At 42.0% G+C, this 26,490-nt stretch overlaps 1 protein-coding gene and 1 long non-coding RNA gene across 2 annotated transcripts; both read right to left on the reverse strand.

Annotated features, from left to right (window-relative positions):
- Positions 1-5,143: 5,143 nt before the first annotated feature.
- Positions 5,144-26,417, reverse strand: LOC138973929 (uncharacterized). The gene is made up of 4 exons (XM_070346638.1): positions 26,072-26,417; positions 24,653-24,916; positions 23,563-23,832; positions 5,144-5,262 (listed from the first exon to the last, which is right to left on the reverse strand). Exons 1-4 carry the CDS (start codon positions 26,133-26,135, stop codon positions 5,162-5,164), a joined length of 699 nt encoding a protein of 232 aa, XP_070202739.1. The 5' UTR covers positions 26,136-26,417; the 3' UTR covers positions 5,144-5,161.
- Positions 5,834-20,950, reverse strand: LOC138973930 (uncharacterized). Its single transcript, XR_011458221.1, has 4 exons — positions 20,897-20,950; positions 19,097-19,196; positions 18,588-18,678; positions 5,834-8,222 (listed from the first exon to the last, which is right to left on the reverse strand). It is a non-coding gene; the product is annotated as an uncharacterized lncRNA (long non-coding RNA).
- Positions 26,418-26,490: the final 73 nt, after the last annotated feature.

Below are 26,490 nucleotides of genomic sequence, written 5' to 3' on the forward strand. Positions count from 1 at the left end.
AGGGAGGATTTAAAGTATTGTTTTAAAGCATAAGTTTTAGAGTGGGAATCTAAAGCATAGCTTTAGAGTAAAGGATTTAGAGTGTTGTTTTGGATTGTTCTAGTTCTAGAGAGTAAGACATTGGAAGTTTTGTATTTGAAGGTAAACCCCCGCTTTCCCACACATTCCCCTCATCATCTTATGGAAATAAAGAACCTGGTAATTTAACATGTGTCAGTTGATTTGAGTGTTTGAGCTTGGTGAGAAAGGGGCACTCTGTATTCTTTGACCCTGTGATCAGGGTAAAGTACATTTGGCACTCGGTTACACTCGTAACATAAAATTTCATTTGTTTTGACATGATTTGATCTCTCTCTCTCTCTCTCTCTCTCTCTCTCTCTCTCTCTCTCTCTCTCTCTCACTCTCTCTCTCTCTCTCCTCTCTCTCTCTCGCTCTCTAGCTCTCTATCTTTCTCTCTCTCTCTCTCTCTCTCTCTCTCTCTCTCTCTCTCTCTCTCTCTCTCCACACACAGATACATATATTACCCGCTATTACGAGCTAGTCGTGTGACAGAGAGTTTTCTTGCACACGAGACTGTAGATGTTTCACGACGGCTTTAGCCGGAGTGAAACAGCAGCAGTCGAGTGTGCAAGAAAACTCTCTGTCACACGACTAGCTCGTAATGGCGATTATGTCTCACAGCATAGGCATAGAAAGATATAAATGAGTTTTTGTGGACGAAATAACAGGCACAAAACCAGACTGACAACACAATTGCCTTTTCACACATACCGTACACACGCATGCGCGCAGAAGATAGATCCAATTCGTTTTGTGTCTTTTTCTGGTTGAATGCATTTAACAAAGTATCAACCAACGTTTCTGAATCTTTCAATGAAAAAAATAAACTTTTTTTTAACCAAACAGCACAAACCAACGAAAGCTAAACACACAAACACACGCGCGCACTAACACAGATTGAATGCAAAGCGCGAACGAACACGGAGAATTTTTGTAGGTCAGGTCGTGGGAAAGTCCACCCGAAATGTTCCACAGGGGAACTGGTTGTGTTTGGATTGTTCTTTTTCTCACAGTGATGTTGATGTTGTTTACAGTGCAGTTTTGAAAGAATATTTTCCGAATTTGGGGCACACTTTCGTCTTTCGGTTCGTTTATCTTGTCGAAGTAACATTCGAGTGTTTCTAAATCCAAACCTTCCATCACCGCTGGTGCAGATTAGACCTGCCTGACTGTCTGCGTGCGTGTTAGAGCTGAAGACGAAGCCTCAATCGCCAAAGCGTCACCCATCTGTAGGTTCTGAGCATCGGATGTACGTTGATACGTGGTAAGATCCGCACGGAACTGTCTATGCAACTTTTCCTAGTCACAGGTGTAAGGTTCGATCTTTTCTTTGCAATTTCGTCCTCTGTGTACGTAGCAAAGCGTTTCACCATTTTCGGTTTTCGTTGCAGACGACGATAGTGAAAGTAGTACCTATTGTTTTGTTTTGAGCTTTCGTATTCAGGGTTCTTCATTGAAGCTTGGTAAAGGGACCGTGTCGTGTAAGTGGAAAGTTGACGAAGCTTTTGAAAACAGAAATTGAATGAAGAAGAAAATGTGGCTTTCAGTTATATACAGGAGAACGGGGTTGGTGTTATTCTTTTACCGTCAAACACTTAGTACACAGATAAAACGTGATTGACTGACCAAGGCCTGTTGGCACACTATTCAGAATGCACAACAAAATGTAACAACGCTTTGATACCCATTTTTCTACGTTCGTGATCACTTGAAATGAATACTGAAAACAAAAGTGTTTAAGGTAGTGACTGAATGTATGTAAAGGTAAACATTTTCAGAAATAAATGCATAATCAAAATAATTGATTTCGGCATCAAAGCGTGTAACATACAATCTTGCACACGTTTGCTTTAGTAGTGGCAAAGAAGGAATGCGTGTGACATACATACATATCTTCTCTCTCTATACATACTCTGTATGTATCCGGAGACATTACGTGATAATTTTATTTTGAACTATAACAGACTAAAAATCGTAACACCGACTCCACGTATTGACCTTTTCAAATCAAGCCTTCTATATTCAGGTGCGGTCCTATGGAACTCACTGATTATTTTTCTTCAGCATAAAACAAACACAGACAGCTTCAAAAAAAAAATATGTCGCACATAATGCAACTAAACATGTGCTGAATGGTTCAACAATTCATTTAAAATGTATGTGCATGTTAAACTAAATTATATAATATGCAGATCTAAATTAAGATATGTTAAAAATTGACATATTTATCATTGGAAATTGTACTTAAAATGCAGCATGACAATTTTTTTTTTAAATGTATATCTGTATATAAATATATGTGGCCATTTCTGCTTAAAGGGACATTCTTGACAAATTTATCGATTTTGAGTTTTGGATTTTATTTGACAGACTGTTATATTTAGAACGTGATGTGAGAATTTCAGCCCTTCAAATTTATTTTTCACGGAGTTATGACCCTTTTTTTTGGAGAAAAGGACTTAAAATGGCCAAACTTTTAAAAACAAACTTTTGCCGGGAAATAGTAAGTTCAATCATCTGCCGTTATTACTTGTAAGGTTTTAGGTCAAAATAATGTTTCATTCCAGAGTTATTGCCCTTTTTGTAACGTTACCCTAATTTTTACTTTTTCGTCTTTTTCTATCATTCTCTCCTCCCATGCAGAAGAAAAAACAATCAGCCATATGATTTTTTTTTCTCGAATATTTCATTTTCTTTCATACTACCTCTCCCCCCTCCATGTTCTATTCTTTCTTCACCCACGCACATACAAACACAAACTATTTGAGGTTGTCTGCTGAAAACAATACACACACACTCGGGGCGGTGACGTCAAAAGAGACGACGCGGGTGTTGGCCCGACTAACTTTTGCAAAGAGGCAACGAGGCGGCCGCACGCATCCGGTCCGATGTTAATCGGCCCGATGGCTTGTTGGACCTGCGGCCCGACACCTTATGCCGACATCGTCCCGATGTCTTCCCGCTGAAATCGATATCTTCCTGATGTCGGCATAAGGTGTCAGGCCGCAGGTCCAACAAGTCATCGGGCCGATTAACATCGGACCGGATGCGTGCCGCCATAGTACAGGTGTTCGGCCGCCTGTCGGCCGCCTCGTTGCCTCTTTACAAAAGTTAGTCGGGCCAACACCCGCGTCGTCTCTTTTGACGTCACCGGCCCGACTTTTTGAAGGGTGTTCGGCCGACTATCGGCCGCTAATGTCTTGCTGGCTGGGTTAAAGCATTATGAAAAGTTATATGCAAAATGTCTACCTGTTAATATTGATGAATTTTTGTACGAATGTATTTTTTATAATGATAACATAGTGAGAGGTAAAAGAAGCATTTATTATAAGAGTTGGCATGAAGAAGGAATTGTATATGTGAAACATTTAGTAAATTTGGAGGGTAAATATTTGAATTATCAAGAGTTTTCTGAATTATTTCCTAATGTTAAAAGTGAGTTTTTTTTGTATTGTGGAATTGTATCCGCTGTGAAAAACTATCAGAAGAAATTGAATTTTAAGACATTGAATTGTCAGCATGAATCAGTGGATAGTAGAGTGTGGTCAGTGATAAAAAAAGGAAACCATGTTGTGAAGAAGGTGTTTGTGCAGTCTAACGTTATTCCATCCGCGGTTTCAAAATGGAATAGCACCAGTGAAAGTAATATGAATTGGAAATTAATTTTTTTTGAAACCCTTTCAAAGTACTGTGGATGTAAGTTTAAGGTGGTTTCAGCTGCGACTCTTACACCGGATTCTACCTTGTAATAAATATTTATATTTGTGTAAAATTAAAAATTCACCGCTTTGCACATTTTGCGGGTATCATGAAGAGACAATTTTTCACTTATTTTGGGAATGTATGATTGTTAAAACCTTCTGGATTAAATTGAATACTGTATTGCACAAAGAATGTTTACATTGTGAACATTTGACTTTTTCAAAAGGATTGATAATATTTGGAAATGATGATAATGTGAACACTGATAATGTTTTAGATTTGATTATTCTTTTAGGAAAATATTATATTTATAAATGTAAACTTCAGGGCTCAGTTCCGCTTTTGAGTGTTTTTTTGAAAATATTAAAACAAAGATATTACATTGAAAAATCATTGAATTCTAACAGGAATAGAAATGTTGAATTTTTGTCAGAGTGGTTACCCTATGCGAATATATGTTATGCTATTGACCAAGGCGAAGTGTCCTTTCCAGCTAAACTTTTTCCACAGTTGTAAAATTGTAGGTTTTTATAAGACTTTAGGCAAGAGTGTGTGTGTATGTCTTATGTCTGTCTGCTTCACTTATCCTCTTACCTGTCTGTCACCCTGTCCAATCTTATGGGTGTAGGGGGGGTCTTGTATTCTAGTGACTTTTGACTATTGTAGGGTGGAAGTTCAAAAAGAAACTATTATTTGTATTATTACTTAAGACTATACATTATAAATGATACCACCACCATCATTACCCCCTCTCTCGCTCTCTCTCTCTTTCTTTCTCTCTCTCTCTCTCTCTCTCTCTCTCTCTCTCTCTCTCTCTCTCTCTCTCTCTCTCTCTCTCTCTCTCTCTCTCTCTCTCTCTCTTTCCTTTTATCAGTATTGTAATTTGCATGTCATGTTATGCTCTGGCCTTATTTGTAGGCGAACGGTATGTTATATGTCCGTCTGTCGGTTATGTCCTAATGTTGTATATATATGTCTAATATACTTGCCATTTACATATTTAATATACAAGTTGAAGAATGAATGATGATACATTGTAGACGGATGCATGTTACTGATTAAAAGCCCCACAATGATGTGCTTGGCAAAAAAAGTTGTTATTTCGCCTTTCCCGACTTATTTTCTCTCTCTTCATCATGCGCGCTCCTATCTTTTACTTCTGTAACTTGAAAAATAAAAACAAACATCGAAACACACACACACACGCACATACACGCACACACACACACACACACACACACACACACACACGCACACACACACACGCACAAGCACCCCCTCACACACACACACAAACACACACATACACACACACTCACACTCACACACACACACACGCAAATGCACACACGTAGAAACATGTATAAAAACACTCACCTACTGCAAAAATTATTTTAATTTAACAGCCTTGAATGGCGCATATACTGAGGATAGCAGCCACGAAAACCGTGGCGCCTGCACCCACCCAACTAGCTGTAGAACTCGTATCCCGCAGGAATTCTGAAACAAAAAGTGTGTGAACGGTAAATAAAAAAAATCAAATAGTTTGAGGAACATTGACTACATTTCAACATAACAAAAGAAACTCTAAATTGCTTTTAACAAAGGAAGGAATGTCAAAGATAAATGAAACACAGGGACACGCTGAAATCAAACAGTGCATGACATGAGTACAATAACACTGCCTATTTAAACATATTACACACAAAACAAGAGGCAAAGCCTTCAAGGCTCACGTATGTGAAACAATAATTATGTTGAACACACACACACATGAAGATGAAATTTAACTTTGGAATTCTCATGCAATACATGTACAAGTTAATTGTAATGCATAGGAATAAATCTTAACACACACACTCACACTACATACTCGCATCACATATATTACAGCACACATATGCACACTTTCAGTTTCAGAATTTATTCAATTACCTCTGTCAACTTCAGGAAACATTTTAAAATACCAGACTAGACACAATGACTTCATGCACAATGTCAATTTGTGTGGTTTTCATCAGATGATTTTTTGTGCTATCCCATCAACCCCCCCTCCCCTCCCCTCCCCCCCCCCCCTCCCCTCCCCCCCCCAAAAAAAAAAAAAAAAAAAAAAGCACTCTAGTGGGGCCTGCGGTAACAGTCACTGGCAAGAACATATTTTACATATAAAAAGAAACACAAAACAAACATACAATCATGATCACACAACGGCACAGATAATACAGCACGAGGTACCTGTGATGAAAGGACACCTGAACTAGCCCTAAATTGCAAGTGACCTTTTACTTTTACAACAGGTAAATGTTTGTCAAGATCAAAGGGACTACAGAAATTGTCGTTTCATGGGGAGTGTCCATTCATCAGAGGGGCCTCACATTGCAGGTACCATGCAATGTACAGTAACCATAAGCATTTGCTCAACCACACACACACACACACACACATTCATGTGAAAACAGCACCTTGAAGTAAAAACAGTGGATTCCCCTTTTGAAAATTTGAAGGGGGGGGGTCACAAAATGGGGGTTAATTTACAGAACAAGTCAGAAGATACGAAAACAAATTCTGAGATGACACGGGATTGTGAAGAAGTCCAAATTAGGTGGTCTTAAAAAGGGGCGGTTCCAATGCAGTGGCCTTTTAAGAGGAAGCTGAGACAAAATGTCCAATACAGTGGAACCCCCCTTCTAAGACACCCCTCTTAAAATGAAGCAAGTAAAAAATGGGGGTAATTGTACACAGGATATGAACAGAAAGTCTGAGAAAACAAGGTCTTGGGGGGTCTTAAAAAGGGAGTTCTACTGTACCATGACTTGTAGTAGTACAGTTACCACTCCGTGTAAGTATTATCACAGAATACCATGACATTGTGCAATCTACACCACCCCAGTGTTCAATTAAAGTCACATTTCTCCTTGTGAAAACATCTCACAATCTCAGTCAAATCTAGCAAGGCTCACTTGTATTTGGTAAGAACATACCTTGAATTTGTCACAGGCCAACATTCAAAATGCTGACTGCTTGTGCTTGCTAAAGCTAAAAGTCGCTTTTACAAAACTAAAGCTTTGCCATGTCTGAAAGTGAGACGGTGAGCCAAACATTTTTTATAAAAAGAAATGACCCTTTAAAATGATGGTTTATTCTTGAAAAGTCATAAAAAAGTCAAATATGGGAATCATTACACAAGAATCACACTCATTTGATCTTGTTCTAAAGACTCTTCCACACATGATACATTGCAGTGTTTTAGTGATGTGCAGTTCCTAGGCCTCGGTCTGTCTTCTATCACGTACACATACAGTGGAACACCCCTTTTAAGACTCCCTCCCTTTTAATAATCTGTTTTCTGACTTTCTGTTCATAATCTCTGTAAAGTTACCCCCAGTTTAAGACTCCCTCCTTCTTAAGACCTCATTTTTTTCCATTTTTGGGAGATCTTACAAGGTGGGTTCAACTCACTTTTGAATCCAGGTCTAACTGACATTTTCTTTTCTACATCACTGTGCCTGAACCTGAATTTGAATGGGTTGGGTCTACCAGAATAATGAATGATTTGCCAGCACTGAAAATAATATTTTGATTAAATTTTGAAGGATGTTGGCAACTGACAAACCTCGAACTGGTGAATTATCTCCCCTAGACAGTGCCTGGTAAATTGCACACCATCTTTAGCCCTGGATCATGATCACAGGCAATGTTGAATACATTTTGAGAGGAGTTGCCAACTGAAAAACCGCTAAGTTAAGAATTACCTCCCCTTGGCAGTGCCCAAGGACGTATCACCTTAACTTACAAAATAAGGTGAACTGATTTAAGTGATTCAAACTTCTAATTTTTGACAACAGAATGACAATACAAATATTGATTTTAAAACATGATACATAGAGTGGAGAAAGGAAAGAAGATCATGGTATCCATGGGGTGATTTGTCCATGATCCAAGCCTTCACACCCAGAAGTCTCTCTGATGTGTCACTTGTCCTGTGGATTACCAGCTCCACATGCAGGGAAGAATATGAAAGATTACACCGAATAGCCTTGAATTTCATCACTGTTTCCTCACGCACAGTGTTAGGGTCAATGATAGCACACCACTTCAATCAGCATACCACAGTCCTCTCTAAATGATTCAGAAATGTCACCAATTTTGTTTGAGAGTACACTATCCGACATGTTTGGAAACCAGAGAATGGCAATGTCCACAAGGATGGAGCCTCAGCTCCAGTAAAAAATGAAGACATTTCTGTAGCAGCTGCTGTCGTTACCACTTCAGTTGTGTTGTCAGTCCAGGATTATGCCCAGCTACTTGTAGTTGTACTTCTGAACCACGCAGGCTTGCCTGGCACTGATAAGCAGCGGGTCATGAGGGGTGGGTGGGGGGGTCGAGTGTCCTGCAATTTATTCCACCGCTGCTCTGTGCTTGCTGTCATCACTCGCCACCATGTCATCATATCCTCAGATCTGTAACCAATAGCAGACATGCATATATATAGCTGATAAAATTGTTTGCAAGTTCTACTTCTTTAATCTTGAAACTGAGTTTTGTCAGGCTTCTAGTCATTCAAACTGTTCAGCATGGGAAACCCTGAAAATGTGCAAAACGCGCCAACTGACTTAGTTTGATGGTCAGACACCACCGACTGTTCAGTATGGGAGACCCTACCAGGCACCCTGCACATTAGCTGACTTAGCTTGATGGATTATGGAAGCACGCAAGCCATCCCACCACAACACGGTATCAGTTTCTGGGGGCAGTTACTTACCTCACATAAGTGACATGACTTTATTGTTCAAATTTATTGTCATAGTACAATTACACCACTTGACAATACCTGGAGACAACTTGACTATGATATTCAATTAATCAATTTTAAAAACAAAGCAAACACCTTAAACTTATGCGAAATGCGAATTTGACAGTTATAATACTCACTAGCCTAAAATTACAATTACTAAACAGACCACTGATGAAGCAACAACATGAAGCAAAATGTATCAACATATTTTTTTTCCAAATCACACACTCAGCATACAGCAAAGCTAATTCGACGCTCCTTTTGTGTCCTGTGGGATCTGTACAGTTAGTCACTTGCAAGGACATGAACATTAATTTGAGTGTTATGATGAAAATACATCAAGCACAATGAACTATAAGCTCATCCAGGCATGTTGTGTGTTACTACTGTTACACCCCACAAACATCTGCAATACACTAATAAAGTTAGTGTACATTAAAGGAGACACGAAGCATAAAGTCAAGTAAACATGATGATCCTCCAGATTCAGGGAGACTGTTGAAGATGATATCAAGCACTGACCTGTGGAGAAAACTTGATTATGACATCCATTCAATCAATAAATAAACAACAAACTACAACCAGAAAAGGATAGAGCATTTAATTTAATTAAAAGCAAAAACAAGGAGTCAAATGTGTTCTGCTACTGATTCTTTATTTCAATTGCATTAATTTAAAATAAAACATGACAAATCTTATGCTCCCGTACATAACTTCAGATTTAGCGCCAATTCAAGGCTCACGTATGTGAAACTATATGTTCAACACATACACATGAAGATGAGATTTTTTAACTTTGGAATTCTCATGCAATACATGTACAAGTAAATTGTAATGCATAGGAATAAATCTTAACACACACACTCACACTACATACTCGCATCACATATATTACAGCACACATATAGCGTTCTGCTACTGATTCTTTATTTCAATTGCATTAATTTAAAATAAAACATGACAAATCTTATGCTCCTCTACACAACTTCAGATGTAGCGCCAATTAAAACACCAGACACAGAATCTAATTAACGCATCCACACCTAGTTGTGTCACTGTCATGGCTTGCATATCAAATTCTGCAACAAACAGAATATTGTTAAGTGCATTTCAAATACAAAGACAACAACACAGCAAACTCGCAATCTCTCAAAAATTCCATTTACACTGAAATTGACACCCAGCAGGGTTTGTGGTCCGAGTACCAGGATTCAAGTACACCTCCTAGTATTGCAGACTCAGGGAGATTGGTGAAGATCAGATCCAACACTGAGCCATAGTCTGTTGTGGGTTCAGTAATGAGCTGACGCAGACTGAATTCCTGACACAGCTGTTCGAGTGGTTTTGACAGTCTGTCAGAGGCATCACTGTTGAAGTCTCCTCCCATCACAACATAGGGGTGACTTGCTAATACCCTGTGAAGAATGGTCTCAAGTTCAGTACGCAGTGCGCTGGTTTTCACACCCGGAGGACAGTACACTCCCACTACACTCAGCCCTGCAATTCTGCTGCTGGCGTCAAGCACTGTAACTTCTATGCTGTGATTGCAACTTCGGCTTGTAGCTGTGTTGGAGGTAGACAGCAGACTGTCATCACGGATGTACACTATTGTGCCAGCATGTGGACGGTGAGTTTTGGTTGGAGCAGGGTTTCTCTCAAGAACTTTGAATTCAGGGAGACTGTAGTGCTGTGGTTCATCTTGTTCTTGTTCCCAGCTTTCAAATATGAATAACATTTCAGCTCGTAACAGATTTCTTTCAAGGCGGAGATCTCCAATGTGCTTGTGAAGAGAGCGACTGTTGTGAAAACCTATGAGAAATCCAATGCTGGCAAACTGCTGTAGGTCGCTCACACACCACTCAATGGGCTTCTTCCGCAATCGTTCCATCTCGGTCTTGACATCAGGTGACACTCTGATCTTGTTTGGGTCAAAATCAAGAAGATGGAGGCCGCCCAGAGTTTTGGCTCTGCTGAGTGCCACATACACTAGATGGTGTTGTACCATACCCTGGAAAGACACCGCAACTTGCTCAAGAGTTGAACCCTGTGACTTGTGTACTGTGATTGCAGAGCAAGCTGTCAACGGAAACTGTTTACGAAGCACTGCAACATTTTCTCGTTTTCCAACACGAAACTGTTTGACGGCATGAAAGATGGGAGTCCATGTGGAGCTGATGGCTGGTGTGTAGAGTTGTTTGTTTCGGTGGCGGGTCTTTTCACCAACACTCTCTTCATCAAATTCTATCCATACAACCGACACATGTTCTGGCTTCTCACTGCCTTTGTGTCCAACCTGTCGTAAGGTGCCAGAAGCTCCATTCGTCAGACCATCGCTGATGTCAACATTGTGCACCAACATGAATCTACCGCCCACTTTGAGAGTCAAGTGTGATGGAAGACTCTGCGTTTGTTGCACTGTCATATCACGAGCTTTGTGAAGTATCTCGGTTTTCAGTGCAACACTGATGTCACCCATCACACTGTCCTTGGCTTCCAGCAGAATCTCCGAAGACTGGAGAAGGGCAAGACTTTTGGTGTTTTGCTCAGTGACGAGACGACGGCTGGTGAACAGGTGAAGCATGTTGTCCGGGATACTGGATATGACAACACGGGACTTGATGAGGCTTGCATCTTCTTTGGTGTGGCATCCCTCCCTGATCCTGTTTAGAGCTTCAGCAAAGGTTCTGTCATCTTTCTGCCGCATCACCTGGGTCAACTCGAACATCTTGAACAGCTCCTGCCAGACAATTGGTGCTAGTGCTTCGTACGGTCCACGACTTGGCTGAAATACCCAGCGATCCATGACTGGTCTCAGCTGGAATAGATCACCAACAGCAAGGACACTTACACCACCAAACGGCTTGCTGCAACCCATCAATTGTTGCAGACGCTGACTGACAAAACCCATCATGTTGGCACCAACCATGGAAATTTCATCAATGATCACCAATCGCAATTCTGCTAGAGTTGACCGAAGTGTGTTCAAGCGACTGGCGTCAAGTTTCACGTAATCACTGAGACTCTGGTTTGCAGGGAGGCAGAAGGCTGTGTGTAGTGTCACACCTCTGATATTATAGGCAGCCTTGCCTGTTGGAGCGGCAAGAAGTACCCGAAGGCAATCTGGATTGTCCCCAGGGCGACTGCTTAGGTAACGGACAAGGGCATGGTAAATGGCCAGGACACAGCGACTCTTCCCCACACCTGCACCTCCAGAGAGAAAACAGTGGAAGGGTTCGCATGCAGATAGACTGCCACTACACTTTGTCTTCATCCAGTGCAGTATGTGATAGAAGAACGTTTGCTGACTGCAATTCAATGATCTTACCATTGCATCAAATTCTTCATTTGGTATCCTGTTCACTATACGGTCGTGAGTTATGTCGGATGTAGCATGACAACCCAGGTCAAGACCAATGTCATACTGTCGGTGCTGTTCAGAGTCTGGTTGGAACGCTGCATTGATGGTACTCTCTGTGTTGTATTTCTCGTGGCGGCTCTCCATGTCTTGTGCTTGTGGAGCCACCCCATCCCATGCTTCCTCATCAATGCCATCCTTCTGCACCTGTTCCACAGCCTGGTCCACAGCAGTAGCATTGGTCTCAAACTTGCTGCTGACTTCGAACACTGTTTCTTTCATCTGTTCAAATCTCTCATGGTATGTCCCACACCCACCAATGATATCCTTGTCCTCGTTTCGCCATGGGATGTACAACATCAGCTTCTCTCTGTAGTGGTTTTCTGAGTCAGACTCCAGAGAAAAGCGAACACAGCGCAGAACTTTTGGTTTTCTCCGGTGGTGCAAGACTTTGCCATCAGGAAGTTTGTACAGGTGACCAGAAGAGGAGTCATTGTTCCAGATGTTGTCGGTTGCATCCTCCTCATATTCACCTTCAGGGAGGAAATCCTGTTCCTTCTTCTTGGTGTTCTTACCTGTTCTGCTGCTTGATCCTGCCTTTCTCACGTCGTACGAAGTAGCAAAGTCTGCAAGACAGATGTTTTCCAACTCCTTTGGTCTTTCAGAGTACCTGTCGATCAGGCTTGTGAGAGTCACATCTGTGTCCTCATCTTTCATTGCTTCAAGCATGGTGGAATTCTTGAGCAGACCAACTCGCTGGCAGGGGGGTGATGTGTTGACAAAAATCACATCCCTTGTGCATCGGGTCAAAGGCAGCTGCATCAGGAGGTAGACAGCTTCCTGGGCAGACACTTCGCAGTGGTTCAAAAACTTGTTCGCAATGTGTCTGACTTTTTGTTTGACACTGTGGTTGCCACGTTTTGCCTCATCATCAGCGTGTTTTAGAAGATCGCTCATGCCACGCTGGCTCTTGCTGATGTACGTCACAATATACATTCCACAGGCATACTCATCCAGGACAAATTGCACATCTGTGTTGGCCATCCACACCTGAGCGAGAATATCATTTCTGCTGTTCATGCGTGTCGCTGATGGTTCGCGTTGCAAAAAGATCTTGGTGCTGTCAAGGTCAGAACGAAGTGCAAGGATGTACTGATTCTCATCAATGCCGACTCGCGCCAGAAATTCTTCAAAAGAAATGTTCTCACCCAGTTTCAAGTGGCTAAGTTCTCTTTTGATGGTTCTCAAGTTTTCTGTGATGCCAGAATTCTCCTTTGCTTCAGACTGAGTCAGTGGACGGAGCATCATAGTTTTTGACATGGGAGGAAGAGGAAAACCAAACCTGCACACGTGTTTTCCACCTTTCTTGCATGACTTGGAATGCTTGTGTTCATGCAGGCTCGAAACGTTCTTCAACTCACCCTCTTCATGCCTCTGACATGTCAAGTGTTTATCAAGAAATGCCACCACATCTTCGTCAGAGTCTGTATCAGCCTTTGGTGCATCTTCAACCCAGATCATACAGTGAATGTGAGGGGACCCCCGCTGCTGAAATTCTACTCTGAAAAAGTGGTCCGTCACTTTTCCAAGAGGCTGCAGATCACTCAGGATGACTTTTCTGAACAAGACCTGAACTCTGTCGTCAAAGTGACGAGCGCAAGTCACAGGATCTTTTTGTATAAGCTGCGACTTCTCCTGCCAGGTCAGGTTCTCAAGGTCATCATCAGTGGGGTCTACACTGTGCTCCATGCGGTAGAGGACACGGAGAAGATCAAGCCACCTTGTTTCAGCAGCAGAAAATGTAGCAAAGAAAGTTGGTCTACCAAGCTGCCTAATCATAGCAAAGAGATCCTTCTGTTTCGCTTGCCAGTACGGGGGAGAGGATCGCAGTGTTTTGAGGACACGATACCCTTGATCCTGGCGCAGAAGATCTTCAATGGCACCATCTTTCCTCAACTGCCCTGCAGTATGCCCTGTCTTTGCTCCTTTCACTTTCCGAAGTGCTGTTGTGGCTAAATCTCGAATCTGTAACATCTGTAGTTTCTTCAACTTGAAAAAGATGTTTGCAATGGAGTGGGCAGCACGCCGGTCAGCACTTCTTAGCTCAGCCTTGCAGATCTTACTGTAGGTGAGGGGCTTCATTCGATCACTGTTATCAACACGTCGTTGGCCGCAAAATATGGTTGGAAAGGATTTCTCCTCACAATCTTTGTCCATGAACAGACCAAGTGGATGTTTACCCTCACCTGGTGCTATGTTCAGTGCTGCCTGGCCATCGCTTGTAAAGTCGTTGGGGTGCAGAAGGGTGTCACGACATCCACCTCCCAGTTCTGCCTCTTGACTGGTTTCTACCCATTCTTTGTCTTCATCATCTTCCCCGGTGTCATCTTTGTCATTAGCAGGTATGTTTTCCTCCGGCCACTCCTGAAACAAATCTGCATACTCTTCTTGCAGATTGCCATCTTGGTCTTGTTCTGGTTTGTTGTCTTTCACTGTGCCAGAAGCTTGATCAGTTACCAAGTGCTCAGGGCCTTGTGGCGGTACATTAGAACATTGCTTCACAGCATCACATTCAGGTTGTTTGCCTCCGTCACATGAGTGTGCATGGTTGGTCTTCTCACCTTGGATACAACTGTCATCATCTGCACTGTTGATTCTGAACTCTACCGACTCTGCTCCCTCCCACTCTGGCTTGAACCAAGAAGGATCGAGCTTAATACCCTCTTCCCTGAACAGGACACTGTTCCCAATCAACCACTCCGCAGCAGCAAAGATCTTCCCAGGCCTCACATTTTCAAAGTGGTAGGAGGACTTGTAGCGCAAGCGTCTCTTCAACTTCAAGGCAATTGTCTCTGTCTCTTGGAATCGCCTGGGTAATGAAGTCACCATAGCTGGCACATCCACTGGTACATTCACTACATTTCCCCTGATACCAAACTGATGGTCGCAGCCAAGCTCTCGCATCTGCATGAAGGGAATTCGTGGTGATATACACCGTTCCTCCAGGGTTGTGAGACCTTCAAGTGTAGACGGAATAGCCGGGAATGCAAGACCATTTCTCACAGCTAAATTGGGCAGCACAGATTTCCTCAAACTGGAGAGACATGTGGAACATATCCACTCAGTGTCTTGGAAGCTTTTTGTTCCTAACAGAACCTGCTCTATAATGGAAGACTTAACACCCTTGTTCTGGAGAGATGCAGCAGAGGGAGCAACACTCACTGAGTGTTTGTAGAAGAGACCATTACAGCATGTACATATGAATGAAGGTCCGTGACTAACATTGGACTGAAAGACCTTCTTGATGTCATCGACCGTCAAGCAACTGCTTTTTGTGGTCAGTTTGTCCCTTGCTGCTCGCACCTTAGCTTGATAAGCTTCTCTGTATGAAGGACAACGCCTTCTCTTCACTTTCCTCAATCTGTCACTCTCCGATTCCTTTCGCCTATAGTTTCTATTCTGTCTTTGTTCTGCTTTCCTTTGCCTGTCTTTTAGGGCCTCTTTCTCTCTGTACTCTTCACTACCTCTCTTTGTTGTCATTCTCTGTCTGGTTCTACCTGCTTCTTTCTGACTGTAATCCCTATTGGCTCTCTTTGTTGTCATTCTCTGTCTGGTTCTACCTGCTTCTTTCTGACTGTAATCCCTATTGGCTCTCTTTGTTGCCATTTTCTGTCTGTTTCTACCTGCTTCTTTCTGACTGTAATCCCTATTGGCTCTCTTTGTTGTCATTCTCTGTCTGGTTCTACCTGCTTCTTTCTGACTGTAATCCCTATTGGCTCTCTTTGTTGCCATTTTCTGTCTGTTTCTACCTGCTTTTTTCTGGCTATATTCTTTAGTGGCTCTCTGTTCAGCCATTCTAAGTCTGTTTCTTTCTGCTTCTTGCTCTCTGAACTCTCCACTGCATCTTCTCTTTGCAATTCTTGCTTTGCCTAGGTGTGCTTCCTTGTGCCTATATGCCTGACTAAGTCTCCTCTCACCTTTTCTCTGCCTATTTTCAGCTGACTCTTTCTGCTTGTACTCTTGGTTTTGACGCAGTTTGTGCATTGCATTTCTGCGGTTCACAAGTGTCACGGTTGTATGAGATACGAGTGGCCTCTCAGCACCTGCACACTCTGCTGCTGCAAGCACAGGTACATGAACTTGTTGATGTTGGCATGACAGCACTGGTCCATCAGATGGAAGATGGACGTCAGTCACAATTTCATAATGGTTATTGTTGGGGTGGTTGATGAAAATGCACCGTGAACTCACATGGGTCAGTGGAGCAAGCAATCTTGGATCATGTGTGTGCCAGGCACTCTGCCCGACTACATTGCGATAAACACAGATTCTGGTGTTGAGCATGAGGGCAGCACTGTAAATCTCCACTTCTGTTGCCCACGTCCCTGAATTCCGCATGCCCGACCTGGTCAGATAGGATGCGGCTGTCAGCCCTTGTTGTTGCAGGAGAACATGCTCAATTCGATTTGTGTGTGCAGACTGTGTCATGAAATGGCAGACTGCAGCTCGAAGTTGGAGATGGTACTCTTCACACCCAGTCACTGCAAAGCTCAGGCAGCGGAAAAAACAATTACCATCTCCACCAACCCTTTTAAAATGTTTGGGTGCTCCAGCCGGAAGCAGATGATCTGATGAAGGCATTGCAAGCTTCAAAGGCAAAGTGAACTGGCGACATTTGTCTAACTGCCACTGGCAGTGTACAGGGTTGAATGTGATACCATGTTGCTCAATAGCTTTAACCTGAATATCCTGTGAATCTGAACAATTGTGTGACTGAAGGCGCTGGAATGATGAAAACACTCTGCCACAAGAAGTACACTTGGAGCATTTATGTTTCAATAGCCTAATACGGCTACTGAACATTTTCTGGCAGTCTACACACTGCACAACTGAGTCCATTCTGAGCAAAAATATTCCAAGTTCTACAATCGCAGAACAATCGGGCAGCACCCCTAGGCCTGGAAACTACTTTCAAAACGGAGACGGAAAATATTTCAAGTTCTAAAATCGCAGAAAAATCGGGCAGCACCCCTAGGCCTGGAAACTACTTTCAAAACGGAGACGGAAAATATTTCAAGTTCTAAAATCGCAGAACAATCGGGCAGCACCCCTAGGCCTGGAAACTACTTTCAAAACAGAACGGAAAATATTTCAACTTCTAAAATAGAAGAAAAATCGGGCAGCACCCCTAGGCCTGGAAACTACTTTCAAAACGGAGACGGAAAATATTTCAAGTTCTAAAATCGCAGAACAATCGGGCAGCACCCCTTGGCCTGTAAACTACTTTCAAAACGGAGACGCCGGGAAAATATGCCAAGTTCTAAAATCGCAGAACAATCGGGCAGCACCCCTAGGCCTGGAAACTACTTTCAAAACGGAGACGGAAAATATTTCAAGTTCTAAAATCGCAGAACAATCGGCAGGATTCTACTTTCACGATGAAAAATATTTCAAGTTCTAAAATCGCAGAAAAATCGGGCAGCACCCCTTGCCTGGAAACTACTTTCAGAACAGACGGAAAATAAAATATTTCAAGGTCTAAAATCGCAGAAAAATCGGGCAGCACCTCTAGGCCTGGAAACTACTTTCAAAACGGAGACGGAAAATATTTCAAGTACTAAAATCGCAGAACAATCGGGCAGCACCCCTAGGCCTGGAAACTACTTTCAAAACGGAGACGGAAAATATTTCAAGTTCTAAAATCGCAGAAAAATCGGGCAGCACCCCTAGGCCTGGAAACTACTTTCAAAACGGAGACGGAAAATATTTCAAGTTCTAAAATCGCAGAACAATCGGCAGGATTCTACTTTCACGATGAAAAATATTTCAAGGTCTAAAATCGCAGAAAAATCGGGCAGCACCCCTTGCCTGGAAACTACTTTCAGAACAGACGGAAAATAAAATATTTCAAGGTCTAAAATCGCAGAAAAATCGGGCAGCACCTCTAGGCCTGGAAACTACTTTCAAAACGGAGACGGAAAATATTTCAAGTTCTAAAATCGCAGAACAATCGGGCAGCACCCCTAGGCCTGGAAACTACTTTCAAAACGGAGACTGAAAATATTTCAAGTTCTAAAATCGCAGAAAAATCGGGCAGCACCCCTAGGCCTGGAAACTACTTTCAAAACGGAGACGAAAAATATTTCAAGTTCTAAAATCGCAGAACAATCGGGCAGCACCCCTAGGCCTGGAAACTACTTTGAAAACGGAGACGGAAAATATTTCAAGTTCTAAAATCGCAGAACAATCGGGCAGCACCCCTAGGCCTGGAAACTACTTTCAAAACGGAGACTGAAAATATTTCAAGTTCTAAAATCGCAGAAAAATCGGGCAGCACCCCTAGGCCTGGAAACTACTTTCAAAACGGAGACTGAAAATATTTCAAGTTCTAAAATCGCACAAAAATCGGGCAGCACCCCTAGGCCTGGACACTACTTTCAAAACGGAGACGAAAATAGTTCAAGTTCTAAAATCGCAGAAAAATCGGGCAGCACCCCTAGGCCTGGAAACTACTTTCAAAACGGAGACTGAAAATATTTCAAGTTCTAAAATCGCAGACAAATCGGGCACCATGACTCTTAGGCCTGGAAATTGTTTTCAAAACCTAGACAAATTTTTTTTTAATGTTGTATGAAAACTTAGAATATAAGTAGTAGTATAAAGTTGGGTACTCACAAAGATGTTGCTCGTGACGAAATTAAAAAATAGGCTGAAGATCAGGCTGAGGATTGTCCAGGTGGAAGAAATCAAAGAGTGTGATGCTGCGCTGAAAATAAAAATGTAATTGTACTTTAAACTTGGCGCAGGAGATGACTGTCCTTTTGTCTAATTGACGTTTAAGAAAAACAATGATTATCATTATTTACAATATCATTAGTTATCGTTAGATTTGACTGTGAAATTACTTTCAGAACTGAGACAGAAAATATTTCAAGTTCTAAAATTGCAGAACAATTGGCTGGGACTCCTGCCTGAAAACTACTTTCAGAACCGAGACAAAAAATATTTGAGATTTCTAAAATCGCAGAAAAATCTGGCAGCACCACTAGGTCTGGAAACTACTTTCAGAACCGAGACAAAAAATATTTCAAGTTCTAAAATCGAAGAAAAATTGGACAGGACTCAAAAAAATCTTTTAATGATGTATAAAAAGTTAGAATATTATTAATAGTATGGGTACTCACAAAGATGTTGCTCTTGCGAAAATCCAAAAATATGATCAAGACCAAACTGTCAGGCTCATGATTGTCCAGTTAGAAGAAATCCTAAGAGCGTGATGCTGCGCTGAAAATGAAAATGTAATTGTACTTTAAACTTGGTCAGGTTTGTCTGAGCGCAGGAGATGACTGTCTTGTCTGAAATCGCATGATGTTAAGCAAAAACTGACAATGCAGTAATGCACTGAAGTCGCGTAAAGCAATATAAAAACAGTTAGTTTGCAGTCATGATAGTTGATTAGTCAACTAGTGCAAATTGTTTATGACTTTCAGGGCTGCATAAGTACATTGCCAAGCACTACAAACCGTCCTAACCTTAAAATGCAGTATCAAAAGTATGGAAGCAAAGTCTTATCTGACCAATGCATGTAGTAAACATTTAATTTATTAACTTGATAATTAAGTAGAAGTGCATTGCCAAGGCACTGCATACCCCCAGCAAAGAACAAATCGCCTCTCTCTCTCTCTCTCTCTCTCTCTCACAAACACGCACACTCACAGACACTGAGACACCACACACACAGGCGTGCTCTGAAACCACGTCACACACACACTCACTCACTCACACACACATCATCCATGCTCACAATGTATTATTTATAAGCGAGGGTTCTGCAAAAAATCAGTATGACAATGTGGCCTTTCTTTACACAAAAAATGACACTTCGGATCAATAGAATCAAGTGTAACACATGTAAGTTTAGATGATTTTGACTCGGTCTTCATCGTGGATTGACGCCCACCAAAGCCTAATTGAATCCCTCCGTCGCTTCGCTCCGTCGAGCTTCAATTAGCTTTGGTCGGGCGTCAATCCACGATGAAGATTGAGTCAAAATCAAGCGTAACATGTATGTTTAGATGATTTTGACTCGATCTTCATTGTGTTTTGACGACAGACCAAAGCTAATTGAAGCTCTCCATCGCTTCGCTCCATCGAGCTTCATCAATTAGCTAAGTATTAGGTAAATAAAGCATAGTTCTATCCGATACAGCAAAAACGTGGAATTTCAACCACATAATCATTGACCCTCACCACCTGATACTGTTCACCTTCAGGGTCTAGCATTGGAAAAAGAGATTTCAGCTTACAAACTATGCGATGGAATTTGAAGATGTTTTGTGATAACAGGTCACAATATTTTCCTGTCGAGCCGCAAATTTGGAAGGGGAAGTCTAGTCAGTTTTAACAATGAAGATCGAGTCAAAATCATCTAAACATGTACATGTTACGCTTGATTTTGACTCAATCTTCATCGTGGATTGACGCCCGACCAAAGCTAATTGAAGCTCTCCATCGCTTCGCTCCATCGAGCTTCATCAATTAGCTAAGTATTAGGTAAATAAAGCATAGTTCTATCCGATACAGCAAAAACGTGGAATTTCAACCACATAATCATTGACCCTCACCACCTGATACTGTTCACCTTCAGGGTCTAGCATTGGAAAAAGAGATTTCAGCTTACAAACTATGCGATGGAATTTGAAGATGTTTTGTGATAACAGGTCACAATATTTTCCTGTCGAGCCGCAAATTTGGAAGGGGAAGTCTAGTCAGTTTTAACCCTAAAGTGGTGGCAGTCACGCGCTTGGCGCCGAACTGAACAGTATCGAATTTTCCTACAAGGGTGTCACCCTTCTGTATCTCCTGTATACAGAGAAAACGGTTACAGGAGCTCCACTACATGATCTCCACCTTAACTGGGAATCCCCCCCCACACACACACACTTTTGAAGTGGTTGACATGATAACAAATACTGTGTACTCACAAAAATCGAAGAGCGAAACAGAACCCGCCTGTGGTCATGGACGAAACGCAAGCTATTCCACAATTCCAGAAAAAACGGTTTGACTAATCATAAGCTAACTGCGCGCCGTAATATGCTCAAGTTAAATGATGACAAGACTGAATTTCTTCTTTTCTCTGGAGCTTCCTGTTCGACCACTTCCCTTCCAGCCTCCATCACAGTAGGTTCTAGTGACATTTCTCTCTCTGATAGTGCTAGGAATCTTGGGTTCATCATGGACTCCCACCTCTCAATGAAACAACACATCAAAAAAGTCTGTCAGACATGTTACTTTGAGATCAGAAGAATAGGTTCCATATGAAAATTTCTCACTGTTGATGCCACTAAAACTCTCGTTACATCCTGCATTCTGTCCAGATTAGATTACTGCAACTCCCTTCTCATAGGCTGCCCTGACTCCACTCTCCAACCCTTGCAAAAAGTACAACACTCTGCTGCACGTCTCATTTTCAGAGCACAGCATCGACAACCCTGCACTCCTCTCATGAAAGAACTTCACTGGCTTCATGTATCTGAACGTATTAGGTATAAAGCTGCCTGCTTCTGCTACAATATCATCTCTGAATCGGCACCTGCCTATCTTTCTGAACTGGTCTCTCTCTACACTCCCTCTCGCACCCTTCGTTCTTCTGATGATGCTCGACTTCTCTGTCAAGGTCGCTTTAAACGCAAGGCTCATGGCTTCCGCACGTTTTCGTATTATGGACCTCAGTTATGGAATTCACTCCCCTTTCAATTACGTCACTCTCCATCCATTTCATCTTTTAAGTCCAATTTGAAAACTCACTTGTTCCAACAACACTACGGATAGTTCCTTAGTATAGAGTCTGGGGATGTGAGATGTGCATGATGTGTTGTTTGAATCTGACAGTGATTGTATGATTTTTGTATACATGTATTGTTGTCCCGCGCTTTGAACTTTTGATAAGGCGCTTTATAAATGCCCGTTATTATTATTATTATTATTATAATGATATTTTGTTTGTTGTAAGTTCAAAATACACTATAACACCCTTATCGATCACTTCTCTGACTTAAAAACTGGTCCAACGTGAGAAAATATTATGGAGATATATACTAACAGCTCAAATATTACGTGTAAATACTTTCTTTTGAGGTCGGGTGCGGTCGCTTGTGCCAGTTGGGAGCGATCGCCGGCCACGGTCGCGCGGTAATTAGTCAGACCGACACAGATTAGTGCTGCCGTTCTTGAAATTCACATAAATCAGAGATACTAACCAAGAACAAAGACATACAATCCTTACAGGCACTTTAGATCTACTCATTTCACTAGAGGTGACTGCCCAGCACTGTGTCTGCTGAAATAAAACAAAATACAGTAAAATACCGGTGACACCACGGTAGGACTGGGAGAGATCTGTCTGTACTTACCGGGCCGACTTTGCACTTTCGACAGCTCTTCCTCGCGCAGATGATTGGAAAAAAACGCTGTGCAGATCAAACTGTAGGAAATCTCACTTTGGTATCTTCTTTAGTCTATTTATCTGGAGCTTAGAAACCGAACCCGATCGGAAATCTTTGTTCCCCTTCCCGAATCGGCGAATACAGAGGTGATCGAGAACCACGCTGAGTCAGTGAATGTATGTATACCAGAATCCTTAGCGCGACCCCTAGTGGTCTTGACCACTAACCTGGTCTACATACCAAACACGACACAAACCGGTCAGCTGCGTGTACCCCCTTAAACCACCCCACCACCCGTTTTCTTTGGCCACACACTTTAACTACACACATGCCGACAAAATGTTGATCATTGGTTCATACTTTGAAGATGTTGCTTGAAAAATAATCAGGTGAAATGAGTATTTCGGTGTTTAGTCAAATGTTAAAGTTTCTACCACAGACATACACACACACACACGCACACACGCACACACGCACACACACACGCACGCACAAACGCACAGACAGACAAAGTTACGATCGCATAGGCTACACTTACGTGAGCCAAAAAGTGGAGAAATGTTAGATGACGTTGAGCAAATCTTGACCCGTTTATCGCAGTCTGAAGTAATCCATTATCGACCTCATCATAATATAAAATTATGACTATCTGGAAAGAGGTTTAGGAAAATAAAACTGTCGTAATCACTGTTAAATCATGTACTGATAAAAAAGGAAATATGGGTTGGTTTCTACTCAGGCAGATAGTAATGGTCGACTCTTCAGCAGTTAATACAATTCGAAACTGATGCCAGTTTGTTTCCTTTTTGTCAGTTTACATGGTAAACTCGCTGAAGCTCGCATTTTTCATGATCCGCTAACTTCGACCATTATTTTTAATAATCACTGAGACTCGGCATGTTACCTCTACTTCTTGTGCATGGTTTTGACTAAGGATATTTATTAATCTGCTCAGCCGCAACAATAGATCCAAGCAAAATGACACAACGGTTTATTGTTTCTGACGTGATTATGTTGTGCCCGGTCTCTAGAACAGATAATTACCATCTGGATTCGAGTTAGGACGGAAAAGGGGAAACATTACGCCCACACAGTCTTACGGCAATCAACAATTAAGTTATCCAAAGTGGATACAGATGAAACAAAGAACACAACAAACGACATCAACCATACGAAGAACCCAGCATATATTGCGCACATACTTTTTAGATCAACCCTCATGTAACTGATGTCAGGGTAAAGCCCAGGTTCCGGTGCCCAGTATGCAAAGCAGGCACAATTCAAGCTGGTTGCGTTAGCTTCAGTGATGAGGCTGCTCACTGTCCTTGTTTCATTACTGACGTGATCCTCTTCGTCGGGAAAGAGATGAGTCTGACAGTGAAATGTGACGTTCATTACGAGTGGTTTGCCTCCAGCCACTGTACACTTGATTTCCTTTTTCTGGGTGATGACTGGGGGAACCTGAGGGGGATCTGCGAAACACACAGATTCAGGAGAAGTTACAAGCTGAGTCGTAGTGGATATTCAGTATAATGGTTGCGGTCGGCGGGTGTGTGTGTGTGTGCGTGCGTGTGTGTGTGTGTGTGTGTGTGTGTGTGTGTGTGTGTGTGTGTGTGTGTGTGTGTACCCATGTTTCCACAGGTTTGGTTGCCTAAATCACCATAAGGCAACTATCCACACGTGGATGGCAACCTAAACTCTGGATGGCAACCTAATTGTGTGGATGCTCGCTTCATTTAACACCGTTAAATTGACTTTTTTGACGGAAAGAATGTCATAACAATGTTCAAAATGACATTCTTTCCGTCCTCTATAGGCGACGAAATAGGTCAAATTTTGTGCATTTTTTAGTGCAAAATTCTTCGATGCCGGAGCGAGTACTGCACCCAGTGCTGTTGTAGTGCAAGTGCACTAGAAAGGCACTACACCCAGTGCCGCCTCTTAGGTAACCATCCACACTTTAGGTACGTGTGTGTGTATGTGTGTGTGTGTGTGTGTGTGTGTGTGTGTGTGGGCGGATGGGTGGTTGTTTTTGTATGTGAACTTGTTAACTTGAATAGAAACAATTAACTGGTGAGTAAAAACGTCAATCTACTCGCCAAATGCGAGCTAAGGCACAACCTGCCAGGACTGTACGTTGGCTAGTGAAATATTTCCTTTGGCTAGTAACATTTCAGAGTCACTAGCCAAAGTCTAGTGAAGGATATGTGAGACTGTCAGGGCTGGTATTGTACATCCATCGGGTTTTTTTTGTCAACAACTCCTTTCAATAAGAATGGTCTGAATACGTACATTTCAGGTTCACTGTGTAAGTCGCCACTGCTAAGGTGAAAGAGTTAGAGTCCAGCGCTCTGCAGGTGACATTCTTGGTGTCGTCCTCCAGTGTCGGGGTGAACGTGCATTCCGTGCCGTCCGAGCTCTTAACACAGCGGTTTGTGTTCGGGAGAGGGGTGAACCACGCGTAGCGATCTACTGATGAAGAGTTCGCTACCACGCACGTTAAGCGCAGATCTCTGGTTCCGTTGGTCACCAGGACATCAGGCCCCGTCACGGCTCCTGGAAACACACAAACACAGACCTGGTTACTGTACGAAATTTGCGTACAATCTTACGAAATTGAAGACTGCTGTATGATTATACGCCAGACATTAAAATCATACGCACAAAAAAAACAAAAAAAAATTATAAAAATAAATAAAATAAAAAAATAAAATAAAAATAAAAAGTATATAAGTCTGAAGAGGACTGTGTGAGCCTAGAAAGCAATGTGTAAAGAGGACTGTATGAGACCAGAAAATACTGACCAGTGCAGTGACAGAAATGAAGGGCTGACTCAATACTGCTGACAGCAGCTGATGCAAATTTTCCTCAGAGGTCAAAAATAAAAATTATGTTTTTCTATCATTCGTTTTGTGTCACATTTTCAAATATCTAATAGTGTATGGGTTTTTTTTCTCAACAAAAATGTTTTAATTTACTTTCAGCACAAATTCTTTCTTACATGTATTTACAGTCTTTAAATAATGGGGTTTGAGGGGGGAATAAAGCACAGTGTGTACCGCGAGAATGAATTGTACACCTTAAAATTCTGATTGTACACATTTTTAGCCTCATTTGTACACCAGGAAATTTTAGTGGTAATCAGGTCTGACACACACACACACACACACACACACACACACACACACACACACACACACACATATATTGACTTAATGTTTTGATATTACTGAACGCATCATGTGCTGTTGTGTTTTCCAACCTTTTTCCCGCCTTTGTCTTCTGTATTACACAGCGCTGTTTCATCTGTTCAGTTCTTTTCATCTGTTTAGTCTCACTGACAGGATCCATAATTATGGGATGCATTTACATAACTATACTTCATCATTTCATTCACCATTTAACAGTTTCTATTAATTGCTGTATTTTCCTTGTTACTACGGCTGAGCAGAGCGTGTTTACTCACTTGGCAAGATGACTAGGTCAGTGTGACTGCGGCTGCGCAATCGTTATCATTTCATTAGGCAAGATGCCGAGCTTTGTCATATTTTTGAATAATAGAAACAAATAAGGAAATTCATAGAATAATACTATTTATGCACTTGTGATCTCAAAGGGCGACCATACACCAAAAGCACTTTCATTTGGTAATACATGTATACAAAATACATCATCAAAACAAAATGGTGAACGAATTATCAAATGACTCACCTTCGCCATCTGCCGCAAAGAAGTAAAGCACGCACACAAAAGGTATCCACAGGTAGGAATCCATTTTGTCATGGTACACACAGTGGATGATTCTCTGTCACTGTATCATCAAGACAGGTCAGTGTAATTCTAAAACGCGACAGAAAGAATCAGTTTGTAGTACAGGCAGAGAGCAAACAACCAGGGTTGAGTTTCACACGATCAATCAGTACATAATGAGCTGTGCCGTGTACTTCCTGGTAACAATCTGATAACATACACACGTACACCCAATGCACAACTCTGCGAACACCCACTGAGCTATAGAGGTAACACGCCTGCCAGCGCTTTGTGGGCGAATGCAGCAGCTGCTGTCGGTAGTCGCCAAGGCCGAGCTGGGCCTCTTCTAAATGTGATTCTCGTTTTGTGTCAATTATTCG

The sequence above is a fragment of the Littorina saxatilis genome, linkage group LG8, assembly GCF_037325665.1.
Source record: "Littorina saxatilis isolate snail1 linkage group LG8, US_GU_Lsax_2.0, whole genome shotgun sequence".
NCBI classification, from domain to species: Eukaryota; Metazoa; Mollusca; class Gastropoda; order Littorinimorpha; family Littorinidae; genus Littorina; species Littorina saxatilis.